The sequence below is a fragment of the Erpetoichthys calabaricus genome, chromosome 18, assembly GCF_900747795.2.
Source record: "Erpetoichthys calabaricus chromosome 18, fErpCal1.3, whole genome shotgun sequence".
In the NCBI taxonomy this organism is placed as follows: Eukaryota; Metazoa; Chordata; class Cladistia; order Polypteriformes; family Polypteridae; genus Erpetoichthys; species Erpetoichthys calabaricus.
Genome location: NC_041411.2, coordinates 25,357,802 through 25,371,598, shown reverse-complemented (window position 1 = coordinate 25,371,598; position 13,797 = coordinate 25,357,802). Strand labels below are relative to the sequence as shown.

The 13,797-nt window shown below is 40.3% G+C and overlaps 1 protein-coding gene across 1 annotated transcript in view; it reads left to right on the top strand.

Moving 5' to 3' along the window:
- The window catches only part of dnah1 (dynein, axonemal, heavy chain 1), a 144,862-nt gene that overhangs the window by 86,749 nt on the left and 44,316 nt on the right, over positions 1 to 13,797 (top strand). The window contains exons 49-57 of the mRNA XM_051921101.1: positions 778 to 913; positions 2,341 to 2,549; positions 3,541 to 3,712; positions 3,844 to 4,035; positions 4,849 to 4,959; positions 5,244 to 5,429; positions 7,671 to 7,862; positions 11,846 to 12,013; positions 12,183 to 12,374. Coding sequence (XP_051777061.1) covers positions 778 to 913; positions 2,341 to 2,549; positions 3,541 to 3,712; positions 3,844 to 4,035; positions 4,849 to 4,959; positions 5,244 to 5,429; positions 7,671 to 7,862; positions 11,846 to 12,013; positions 12,183 to 12,374 — 1,558 coding nt within the window. The remainder of the gene's footprint in view (positions 1 to 777; positions 914 to 2,340; positions 2,550 to 3,540; positions 3,713 to 3,843; positions 4,036 to 4,848; positions 4,960 to 5,243; positions 5,430 to 7,670; positions 7,863 to 11,845; positions 12,014 to 12,182; positions 12,375 to 13,797) is intronic.

Genomic DNA, 13,797 nt, shown 5'->3' with positions numbered 1-13,797 from the left:
CCTTGAACTCAAAGTTTTTAAAAAAATATATCATAGAATTGTTCTGCCTCAAAAGAGACAGACGTAGTTTTACAGTAAAGGGTTCAAAAGACGAAAGCAAGATCAAAAAGAAGCCAAAGTCATAACCAAAAATTCAATTGGCACATCAACGCGTTTACAACACTAAGCAGAAATCAAAGACCCAAATGCCAGAAAGAATGTTCAATTACCTGCACGTATCAGCAGTACACAGAGTTGGCTGTGCAGAAGATACTACAAGGAGCAGCCTTCACTTTCACACAAAGGGAGTATGTTTATATATCATTAGTGAAGTCAGTGTAACGTGTAGGTCGTGCTTGTGATAATATCCTTATAATTATCATGAAGTAACTTCCATTGCTTCAAGTTAGTGGGTAGTGAAATGTGTGTTTTGACACTTGCTCACGTAAACCCCACTCACCACCACCTGTCTTGCACTTGGCAAGTAGCTCCTTCTACTTCTAATCATGTGTTTCTATGATTGTTTGTTTTCTAATTTAAAAATATAAAGGCACTCCGAATGGACTACAGTAGACCCAGTAGAAAATGGGCACCATGTCCTATTAATGTTTGTAAGGTTTAGAGAAACATCAGCGTAGTGTAAGTGCAACATGCGTATCACTAACTGATCCGAGGTCGGCAAAGGACACCTAGTGTAACATGAGTGTGACGCACGTGACAGGTGAAGACGGGTTCTTATAGGGATCACTTGTCAAGTACCCTTTATTTTCTTTTGAATATATGCTTTTTTCCACTCAGGGCTGACTTTGACTGTTTCCAGATTGAGCTCTCTAAAAACTACGGGCTCACAGAATGGCGGGAGGACATCAAACGCATCCTTTTGAAAGCCGGCCTGCAGAACCAACAGATCACTTTTCTTTTTACAGACACACAGGTGAACATTGTTGTGGAATTATTATCTTGCATGGGGACTTGGGCCCAAATGAACGCCTAGCTGTGTTAGTGGACGGGCCACACTCTAGTTCCAAATGAACAATTTCTGCATTTCTCCTTAACTTTTATCAAAGCAGGTTTTCAATTATTTTGATGTCATTGTGGTTTACCACAGTTTCATTTTACTGATATATAATAATTTAGTTAGTTTTTCTGACCCAACAACAACTTGAAGAAACTTCAGATAGATGAATATTGTGGCCTGCAGGGGGCGCACCAGTTCCCCAAACCTGACACAGACAGACGCAGACACAAGTTCAGTACAACACACAAGCTTTATTTCATTGTGGGAAACTCTTCCCAGATGTTTCCCAGTAGCAAAGTACAATACACAAGCACAATAATAAGCACAACACCCTTTGTCCTTTCTTCTTCTCTCTGTCTCTTTCTTTCCACCTCCACCCTCCCACAGCAAGTTTCGTCCCTCTTCCTCCTGACTCTGGCTCTCGGAGCTGTGCTACTGCACTGCATAAAATGCACCCAGGAGAATTTCCTAGTGTGGTTTGGGAACACTTCTGGGTAAAGCAGAAGCCTGACAAAGCAGGTTTTGCTAATTCCCCACAGCACCCATGGAGCCCAGCATGGCTGTGCTGCAATATTCCATGTTCCATGGTGCCATGTGGGGAATGGGGACACCGCTAAAACCCAGAAGGGCTGCCATCTAGCATGCCCCATACATGCTCTCTCCCTGTCCTTCCACTACAGTGGCATCCCATCTACCATGGTAGATAGATGTATCGTGGAGATAAACAGAACACAACAGACAGAAAAGGTTTGGGGTAGCCATCCCATACACATAGAACAAGTAGATGAGAAAAAAACAAGTCCTTACAGAAGGAAGTCCAAAACAGAACTGAATAGTATAAAAAATGTGTCAGTTATATAGAATATAACTGGAGAAAGTGATGTCAGAATGGCCGGAAACGGAAGAGATGGCCTTAGACTCAGGCGGGATTTCCTTCGGCTCTTCTGTAGAGGAAAGAAATAAACGGTTAGAGAACACTGCCATCTCCTGCTTCAGTGAGTAATTACATTTATTCAAGCCCTTTAGGTGCCTACCATGTGCATGTGTGTGACACTATCTATCATGTACAGTACCTTACATTTTTATCTCTCTTTCAGCAGCACTCCAGGAACAGTATTTAGAAGTTCAGGAATGTCTGGCTGTAAAAATTCAGTTTGATTCAGTTCTTTTATTATTGTACTCTGCAGTAGAATAGAAAATATTTGAATACATTTCATTGTTCTGTGAGCTAAAATGGCAGTAAATTCGCCTTTTCAGTGACCAGTCAATTTGACATCTAAGAAGCAATTTTTCACAAGTCATCTAGCTTCATGCATTTTTCCCTTTTTATTACTTTCTTTTAGATCAAGAGTGAGTCATTTTTAGAAGACATCAACAACATCTTGAATTCTGGTGATGTGCCCAACTTGTATGCACTTGATGAGCAAGACCAGATCTTGAATACCATGAGACCCGTTGTCCAGGACCTGGGCCAGCAGCCCACGAAAGCAAATATGATGGCTGCCTACACGAAGCGTGTGCGCAAAAACATCCACACTGTGCTTTGCATGAGGTAGGCAGGGGGTCTCTCTCACACAAAGAGGTGCTTTATATCGCTAAAACAGAAGGGGGCGCATGACAAGATGGGATCTACCTGAATAGGGAATAGAGATGGAAAATTGTTTTCACAAGAGATGGAAAATTGTTTTCACAAGAGATGGAAAATTGTTTTCACATCTTGCGCTTACTTAATGGGGCAATGCTAAAAGAATTCATTCATATATGGAAAAATTCTTATTGCGTGAGGCTAGGTAGTTATCAGCTGTTCATTCACTCATCTTCAAACCTTCTCATTTCAGTATATAGGCGCACAGTGCATTGCAACCACTGCTGGGTTCTACCTTTAATCTGATGCTGACCAGAAAGGCTCTGGCTCTCATCCTTAATGCAGATTAAGAAGGATTTATAATGTTATGTTGTTCTGTAATAGAGAAGTAAATGAAGAGATTATTACTTATTTAGCAAATGCCTTTATCCAAGGTAACTTACAAAACAAGTTAAATATAGAGAATGAAGAAGAATGAAGGTATACGCATCAAAGGCAACAGAGAACAAGATGAAATCCGAGCGCAAGGAACAACTACATCAATATACATCAAACTACATCAAAGAACAACTACATCAATATACCTGAATCTAGAATGCTTCTCAAACTGGTATACTAAACTCTGTCAGGGCAACAGCAACTACCTTGTTGGGGAGAAACTAAGCAGTTCCAAAATATTTAATAAACAGATGTTTTATTAAATATTAAATGCATTTGATGTTTGAATGGATTTGAGTTGTTTTTCCTGGTTTAAAAAATCATTCCAGGGAAAAATAAGATTGCACAGAACAGGAATGTGCCTAACTCACTGTACATGCCAAAGGCAGTTTCTCTGGACACTGTATCACCATTTAGAAGGTGGACCATACAGACTGCCACTTTCTCCACCTCCAGAGTGGTGATTGTGATTGAACTTTGGTTATTTACTTGGATCATGTCTATCCTTTTCCTTTTCTAGCCCAATTGGTGAGATATTTCGTGCCCGGCTGCGTCAGTTCCCTTCACTTGTCACCTGTTGCACTATTGACTGGTTCAACGAATGGCCATTTGAAGCCCTGCAGTCTGTAGCCTCCTCCTTCTTGCAGGAGGTGCCAGCACTTGATGCCAGTCCAGCTATAATCCAAAGCCTGGTGAGTCTGTGTGGGTTTATTATAACTGCATGTTACATTCTAAATCAATTTGCCCCATCAGTGATGACAGTTAAACATACTGATTGAGAATCTATTGCCCTGCTCATCACGTGCCGATTCTCTCCTTTCAGACTCAGATGTGTGTAGATATCCACCAAACAGTTGCCGTAAAAAGCATACAGTATTTGTCAGAATTGTCCAGATACAACTACATCACCCCCAAGAGTTACCTGGAGCTATTGAGCATCTTCTCTCGGCTTATTGGAATGAAAAAGCAAGAACTGAATGTTGCCAAAAATCGCATGAAAACTGGTCTAGACAAGGTAAGAGCATTAGGCCTTCATCTTGGCCACTGGAGTCGCATCAAACAAATAGTTCAATCTTTCTCTTTTATTACACCGCTAGCTGTAACCTACGGCTCCACCCGTGTAGAAGGACAGCAAGGATGGCTCTGCCTGGCTCCCTACTCCTACGTCACGCTTCCCCCTTCCCTCGGCCCGCAGCCTCTGTCTCGGATTAGCGCAAATATATCGCTCTTGCAAGCGAACTATGATTCTTAGCACGATGAGAGAAGTCAGAAAATCAACTGGAATGTTCAATCAGATTCTAGAAAAAAGCCTGATCTAAATCTGTTAAGTAGTTCTCTCATTCGCTAGATAAGTGGATGTAAAATATGCCCCGAGGCTGGTGTGTGAATTAGGAGGGCCCTGCCCAACTACCCAATTCCCACTGCGTCTCTCTCAGATTTGTGCAAATAAATTGATTATGCAAGCGAACTATGATACTTAGCGCAATGAGAGAAGTTGAAAAATCAACTTGAATGTTCAAGCAAGTTATAGGAAAAAAACCCGATCTAAATCCGTTAAGTAGTTTTCTCATGATAAGTGGACAGACAGACAGACAAGGCAATGCTGAATTTTATATATATAGAGAGAGATGAAGGCTTCAAGTTGTATGCATGAGTGGGTCCTTTGGAATGGCACCCTGTCTCAGGCCGTTTCCTAATCTTCACCTAGTGCTGCTGAGATAATTCCAATCCCCTACAACCCTGAACTGGATTAAATGGTTTTGAGAATGTTATCTTCTGTAATGCTCATCTGCTTGAATCTTCAAACCCTCTCTCCTCTTCACAACAGTTGCTGCGGACTTCTGAGGACGTGGCAAAGATGCAGGAAGATCTTGAAACAATGAGACCCCTTCTGGAAGAGGCAGCTCGGGAGACAATTGTAACAATGGAGAAGATTAAGGTTCATTGTAAACTTTCAATTTAGAAGTGAGGTGAAAAGGCAATTGGTCCTGAGCACTGCGACAACAGTTGCCTGACAGCAGCTTACAATTAATAATTGATTATAAACTGAGAGGATCAGCCATACTGCCAAGCCTATCTTTTATTGGCTCCACAAGAGTTTGTGGTCTCACTGAATTTTAGTAGTCTCATGCATGCCAGGAATTTAAATCAAATAAATTTTAATGTGCATCTTGAGTGCTCCTTCTTGGTTCCAGTTTTAATTCTTAGCACTTCTGGTTTCAGGTTGACACAGTAGAAGCAGAAAAGAAGCGGATCTCAGTCCAGGCAGAAGAGGCTAAGGCTTCAGAGAAGGCCCTGAAGGCACAGGCTATTGCAGACGATGCACAGCAGGATTTGGATAAGGCCTTGCCCGCTCTTGATGCTGCCCTAGAAAACTTGAAGAACCTCAATAAAAATGACGTCACAGAGGTGTGTGCCAGAGAATAAGCGTGCGTGGTATGTGCTACCTGTAGAAGGCCCAGTGGTGACATTCTTTCCCCATCATTTCCAGAAGGCTTACTTATTACTTAGCCGCTTGTTCTGTTTTCAAAAGATGCGAATATGGGCTGTCATTTATCAGTGTGATAACAGACCCTAATAAGAAGCACACTTCCCTTTGTTCAGATTCATCAAATAGCAAGTACCGCCCTGGGAAATGCCCTTATAACTTGTTTATGTCCAGATTGCGGCAAGTGCAGACAGCATTTTCCATGAATAAAGGATGGGGTAAGCCCAAAGCAAGGCTTAAAATAGAACGCTCCACTTGGAGATTGTTATTTACCTCTCTGACATTATTTCTTTGGTGATAATGTCAATCGTAGATGCAATAAAATGAACAGGAGGCCGTAAGTAAAGGACATACGTGGCAATTAATGCAGGCTCATGTATGCACACTTTCTGCACACTTTATTGTGTGGTACATTTCATTTTAAATGGATAAATTTGTTATTTTCATCTATCAGTCTACACTTAATAGCACATAATAACATCAGGGAAACATGTTTTTAGAAAAGCTTTCAGATTTATTAAAAATGGGAAACTAAAATTTATAATTTATATGAGTATTCAGACCCTTTAATGTGACACCAAAAATTGTGTTCAGGTGCATCCTGTTTGCTTTAATTCTTCTGCAGATGTGTCTAGAACTTGATTGTGGCAGACAGTATTGATTGGACTTCATTTAGAAAGGGACACTTGTACCTGTGTATAGAAAGCCCCACAACTGATGCAACATGCAAGGACAAAAGCCAAGCAATGAAGCCAAGGGAACTCTCTGTAGACTCCACAATCAAATTGTGGTGAGGTATAGATGAGGGTGAGGGTATAAAATAATTTCTAAAGCTTCAAGTGTTCCCATGAGAACAATGACCTCAACAATTGTAGGATGGAAGAAGTTTAGAACCGTCAGGGCTCTTCCTACAGTGGTTGAGTAACCAAGCAAGAAGGGGGCTTGGTCAGGGTGGTCACCAAGAACCCAAATAGTCACTCAAACACATCTTTAGAAGTACTTTGCTGAGATGTGAAAACCTGTTGGAAGGACGACCATCACTGCAGAACTAAATTAATCAGGTGCTAATGTTAGAGTGGCGAGATGGAAGCCACTCATAAGTTAAAGGTATATGATGGCATTTAAAGGACTGTGAGAACTTTGAGGAAAAAGATTCTCTGGTCGGATGAGACAAAAATGTAACTCTTTACAGAGAATTCCAAATACTAAGTCTGGTGAAGACCAAGCACTGCTTATCATCACCACCAAGTGTGGTGGTGGCAGTATCATTCTGTGAGGATGTTTCTCCGTGACAGGGACAGACAGACAGCTCAGAATTGAGGTAAGGATGAATGCAGCCAAATAATGAGAGGACCTTGAAGTAAATCTGCTCCAGAGTGCACACAACCTCAGACTGGGGGTGACAGTTTACCTTTCAGCACGACAATGACCCAAAGCATACAACCAAGACCATACTGGAGTGACATCAGGACAAGTCCCTGACTCTCTTTGAGTGGCACAGCCAAAGCCCAGACTTAAACCCTATAGAAAATGTGTGGAGAGACCTTCATTCTACAGATGCTTCTCATCCAATCTAACGGAGCTTCAGAGGATCTGCCAGGAAGAATGAGATAAACTGGCCAAATCGGGGAGTGCAAAGCTTATAGGAAATTACCCCAAAAGAGTCGCTTCTACAAAGTACTGAATTAAAGGTCTGAATACTTACATGACTGAGAGATTCAAGTTTTTGATTTTTAAAGAATTTGCACACCTTTCTGGAAGCATTTTTTCACTTTGCTATTCTGGGTTGTTGTGTGGAAGTTAATGGGCAAAAATGTCAAATTTATTCATTTAAAATGTAATAAAGCATGTAGGAAGTGAAGGGGGTCCGAATACTTTCTTAATCCGGTGTATGCAAGAAAATGGTTTAGTCCCATGCTGACAGAATTGGAAACAGTTCACTATGGAGAGCATTACATCTGTAGGTGATTTGTCTGTGTTTAGACTTTGTCATTAAAAGAAATCTGAGACTTAAAAAATGTACAAAATAACTGGAGGTGTGCTGCAGTCAAGTTCTAGACCAAGCCTCATCTAAGAGTACCTCCTCCATCCCCCCAATATCTAAGCAATCACAGTCATGAGGAAGAGGATCTAATTGTTATTTTCTTTCTTTTTTTGCCAAGGTTCGAGCCATGCAGCACCCACCTCAGGGTGTGAAGTTGGTGATTGAGGCTGTCTGCATCATGAGGGGTGTCAAACCCAAGAAAGTGGCTGGTGACAAACCAGGCACTAAGGTGGATGACTACTGGGAGCCTGGAAAGAGTCTTCTGCAAGAGCCCGGCAAATTTCTGGAAAGCCTTTTCAGCTATGACAAGGTAGGAGGGTCCACCAACTAGACATTTGTCTTGTGTTGCTTACCTTATGTTAAAATCTACTCTGGGCCAGGTGTTCAGCTGGCAGTTATGACTGACTGTCATTTGAAGTTCATTACTGTTGTCTGCTAATTACAAATTATGAGAAGAGTTTTTACAAATGGAATTCTTTTATTGTTTAGGGTAGTTATTTTCTGGTTGCATTCATCTTTCTTAGACCATGAGGCTACCAGTGGGAGGCAGACTAGAGATCCTCTCATTATGCTGTACCAGTTCTTGTCCTGTCTTGTTCTGTGCACCATTGGTAAACTAGTGATAAACTCAAACATCTGCAGCGGCCTAAAGTCCAATAAGAACGCTTGACTACTATGTTCTGTTCCTTCACGTAACATAAATAGAGTTATGGGATGTCCAGTGGACAAGTGGTCTCCAGGAAGAAAAGACACAAGGCAGATGGAGGAGGTAATGGTGGCTGAATGTCAATTCAAATTGATGAGCACTGCCTGAGTAGTGATAAGCTGTATTTATTTATAATTTATTCTTTGAGTATGAAAGTAAAAGAGACATCCTCAAGGACTGCCATAATAACAGGAGAAATTTGCTAAAACTAGTAAGTGACAGAAAATGGTTCCTGCTAGGAACATACTGTATGTGTCATGATTTGGTTTTCCTGCTGGCTCATATAAATATATGGCATTATTTTGTACCTGAACTGTGGGTTCCTGTGGTTGAGGATTCTGTTTCTGTCATTAATTGTCCAAAATTGTTAATATTTTAGGTGCTGTGCTTTGTTTATGTAGCATCTTGGATGCCATTGTAGGTCCTTTATCATCACTATTTTGTGTTTCTATACTTAGATCCACTTCCCCACGTTTCTAGGAACATGGCCTCATAGGTCATGACCTGTTTGTAATCAATGCAGTGGGCTAAAAGGATGGGCTGGCAGTTTTTATGTCAAAAATTTTTGTTCAAAGTCTTCTTTTGTATTTCGTTTGGTTTTGACCTCTTGCTTGATCCTTTTGACCTCGATTTTTGACTCATGTTTTGGTTTCGGCTTCTATTTTTGATCTTCCGGCTTTGATCTCTTTTGCTTATCTACATCTACATCTCCCACTTCTGCTCAAAAAGTGTATCTGCCAGTTCGCTGTCAGGACAGTATCAGCCTCTGTTGTATATTTTGGTGGGCTCTTTAATGGTGAATTGGAGCTTAGGAAACTTCCAAAGAGAGCTCTGGGAAGATGGCTCCAGGATTTTGAATGGGTATTTCTGACCCCAGAAGCAATTCTAAGGAGATCTATGAAAGCAAATCCAATGCTGGTTTTACAGGTCACACTTTGCCAGCAGCCTATGTAGCGTACAGTTGGGAAGTGAGCTGGTGGGAAGAAAAGAGGCCATAATATAGGGTGACTGGTGAAAAGTGTGTTCTCTGTGGTACAATCAGGTGGGCAGTTTGACCTGCCACTGCATATAGTAGACAGGGAGCAGAACCAGAACTGACAGATAAATAGAAAACGAAAAGACTGCAGAGTTTCCTTTGCTATTTACTAAGTTTGTCCTTTGTGCTCTCCCTGAGCTCGGCTAGCCTTAGAGATTAATATTAAACAATTATTTTATTTGGGTGTATTTTGACCCCTTTGCATCATTCTGGGATGGGATAGCCATTATTCTGTTGCAATAATTGAAGTGTTTTTGCAGTGCCTTTAAAAAGTATTGGATGTTTTCACACTTTGTTTTACAACGTTTGACTCACAGTGGATTTATTGCGACTTTTTTGACAACGAACAACAGAAAAGCACTCTTTAATGTCAGAGTGAAAACAGATCTCAGCAAAGTGGTCTAAAATAATAACAAATATAAAATTCATAATAATTGATCACATAAGTGTTCACTCCATATTCATAAGTATTCATTCAGTATTTAGTAGATGCACCTCTAGCAGCCATGACAGCCTTGAGTCTGTGTGCACAGTTCTCTCTCCATCAACTTTATACATCTGCACACTGACATTTTTTCCCCATTCCTCTTTGTTGAACATCTCAAGCTCTCTTAGGTTTCATGGAGTTTTTGGGTTGAAAAGCCTTTGTCAAGTCTAGTCACACATTCTCAGTTGGATTGAAATCTGGACTCTGATTTGGCCACTTCAGGACATTCATGTTGTTATTTTTAACGTATTCATACGTAGCTTTGGATTGATACTTGAGGTTGTTGTCTTGCTGGAAAACAGATCTTCTCCCAAGGTGCAGGTTTCTTGCAGACTACGTCAAGTTTTACTACAGGATTAACCATGTACTTTATTGCTTTTATTTTCACCTTGGAGTGTTCTTTTGTCTTCATTGTGTAGATTAGGCCACATACATGCTGGACCATCCAGGTAAGATGCATTTAGACTACAATCAATTAAAACCCCAGACTGACGATCTCCAATTCTGCAACTTCTAAAACCAATGGGCTGCACCACTCATGAGTTAGGGGTGTCGTATTCAAGTGTTTTGAATTTGGCTCCACAAAATAGTGAAGAGGTGAGCTCCCCAAAAAGCCCACAGAACAGACATCACCCAAGGCAAGCCTAAGCCAGGAAAATGGGAGGTCTTTAGACCTGACTAGGCCTCAAAATGGGCATAAGCTTTAAAGTTAAAACAAAAAATCTAGCAAATAGTCTCAAAAGCCCAAAGTACATCACCAGGGTGAGAACTGTGTAACTCCATCTGGAGAAGAGATATGTCCTACAAGGAATCTTATCTTAAAATTAAGATTTTTATTAACAAAGAGCAAAATACAGAAAATTGCTGAAAAGATCAAAAAGGAGTTGCCAAAAAAAGGCAATCCACAGCAACCGAGTCAGAGTACCTAATTTGTGAATTTCCCATTGGGATTAATAAAGTATCTATCTATCTATCTATCTATCTATCTATCTATCTATCTATCTATCTATCTATCTATCTATCTATCTATCTATCTATCTATCTATCTTAATCAAAAGTCAAAATCCTCAACCAGAGCAAAAACAATGTCAAAAGATCCAAATAACAAGAATAAACAATTAGAGGAGGACTTGTCAACACCCAAGCACATACAGTGTACCATGAGGGACTGCATTCCCTATCAGCCTTTACATGGTGGGTTGCAGTCTGTCAACAATGATAGAAAGGTGGCCCCGCCTCTTGGGGAAACACCCACAAAACACAAGGAACAAAACAGAACATATTTTCATACATAGAAATTAAATAGTTATTACTGACAAAAATGCATAATTATTCAAATAATAAATCACAATATTAACATAAATGATAATATTTAAAGTATGAAATCTGAAAAGAAAAACAACAAAAGGAATTTTCTTTTTTTCTTTTTATTTATTTTATTTGAAGAAAAGGGAATTAAAACAAAAGCCAGGGTGAAAGCTTGGTTGAAATATAACATCAAGGCGGGGAATACTTATGTGACTAATTATTTTGTGTTTTATTTTATTTTTTAATTAGTTCTTTGCCAAGATCTGTTTTCACTTTTACATTAGAGAGTCTCTTCCTGTTGATCATTCATAAAATTCATAACAAATCCACTGGGATTCAATGTTATATAACAACAAATTGTGAGAACTTCCAAGGGGGTCTGCATGTCAAGCCACAGATACCCAGAAGTACAAACACACAGTGTGCAGCAGGACCAAAGAGAAAAAACAAAAACACCAGCACTTGACCTTTAGTGCAAGACCTACGCTGCCATAAAAAGGAGAACATCTATGTGTAGAACGACATCATGAAATATATGTGTCTCCTTTTTTTTTTTTTTTTTTACAATATAAAACCAGGGAGCTGATGGGAAAGTCAAGTTAATCTTGGAGAATTTTCAAGTGCATCTTCAAATAATTTTGTAGAACACCAACGTGAGGTTTCTAATTACAGTGTAAGGAACATACAGCAGATGAAAATGGAGTGAAGCATCCTCAGGTTTCTCATTGTAAACTTCCAAAATGCCTTTATTTGCAGGAGAACATCCCAGATGTTGTTATTAAAAATATACAACCATACATTGACAATGAAGAATTTAAGCCAGCAGCCATTGCCAAGGTGTCCAAAGCATGTACGTCTATCTGCCAGTGGGTCCTTGCTATGTACAGCTTTCACTTTGTAGCCCGTGCAGTGGAGCCCAAGAAGGTAAGAGTGAGAATGCTGGAGAAACCATTGGGTAAAACAAAATACCGGGAACAATGGGTGAGACTCGGCACTCATTATTAATCAGTCCTGTTGAACTTTAATGAATGCAAATCTGACAGTAGGCTCATTGGATTGAGAATGATCTCTGCTTTCCTCCATAATTCATTAGCAAGCTCTTCGTGAAGCAAAAGAGGATTTGGAAATCACAGAACGAGTCCTGGAAATGGCCAAAGCCCAGCTGGCAGAAGTGGAAGAAGGTATTGCCACTCTTCAAGCCAAGTACAAAGACTGTGTTTCCAAAAAGGAAGAGCTGGAGGTCAAGTGTGACCAATGTGAGCAACGTCTTTTCCGAGCAGACAAGGTGAGTGGGCGTTCTGAAACCATCAACCCCTAAATATTCTGGCACAACTGTCCAATGAAATAGTGGACCATTAATGACACGGAGGCAGTCAGGTAGTTTATGTAACACTAGAAAATTGTAATTGCAGAAAGAGCAGACAGGGAATATCATACACTCAGGCATTGAAAGACATTATTACATGAAGTCAGTGGAGTGTTAGTGTTCCACTGAGGCTATGTAGCACTATATGTGCCACTGATAAGTGCATTTCTGAGCTAATGCGTTTTTTACTAACTTTCCTTAAATTGTGCCCAGTCAAAACGATTTTGTGTGCTGGTTGTTCTGATGAGGGTTCAAATGACATACTATTGTTAGTGAAGGAGACTCTGCATTCTCCAGTGACAGTTTTAGGTCTTCCTTGAGTTTTCCCAAACTGTGTGATTTTAAAAAAAAAAAAGCCGTATTTCTTAAATCTGCCCCTGGGTCTCCTTCATATTGGTTGCTCAAATGGCTCCCGAAAGAAGCCTCCCTTCAATGCCCAAGTGACTCTTTTCAGTCCAGAGGAGCAGTGCTTCTAATTCAAGGTGTTCCTGGACTGTCAAGCTCCTCTATCACTGACAGCTACAACAACCCTCAGGAAGAAATTCATTCATTCTAATGGTCATTGTAAGCTATTTGTGACCATAAATGAGGATGCATTCATAGATTTATGAGTGAACTTAGACTTAATTTTTTTCAAAAGGTTAGTTGCTGCTTCCTCAAAGCCTCAAAGCTGCTGCCACTGCCTTAACCCATTTATCTGGTTTACAAGCACCCCCAAACCCCTCAGCACAGCCTCGCCTGTGAACAACCTACCGTAAATGTCTTACCTTAAGGTTGATCCAGAGAATAAGCCAATCTGTTCTGGTTAAGAACCATGAGTCCTGATTTTGAGGCACTGACTCTCCATCATGCTACACCTAGCAGTGAACCATTCAAGGGCTTGCTGGAGATCACAATAGATGGTGCAAACGACAGACCAGACACCCTCAAGTCCTCAAACCAGATCCCCTCTGTGGTTGTGACTTAATATTCTGTCTTTGAAAATTACAAAACAGGAGTAAAGAGAAAACACCCTCTTGGAGGACCTTCATCCTGGACCATTTTAAATTGTGCTAAGAATGTGATGTGCTTTTTTTAATAGAGGGTTTATGCATATTCATAAAGGCAAGTTTATGAAAGTCTTAAAATGAATGCCTGCCCACAATCCCTTGAAGAAAAAAGAAAAAAAAAAAAACAACTAAATTTCACTGGGTGCTATTTACTGGTTTAAAACAAACCGGCATGCAGAGAGTTTAACATTTCCTGTGGCAATTTCTCACATAGATAAATACTTTCTTCCTGTAAATGTTGCTTACGCTTTTTCCTGCAAGATTTCAGATAGATGTTTCTGGAGATGTTTGTG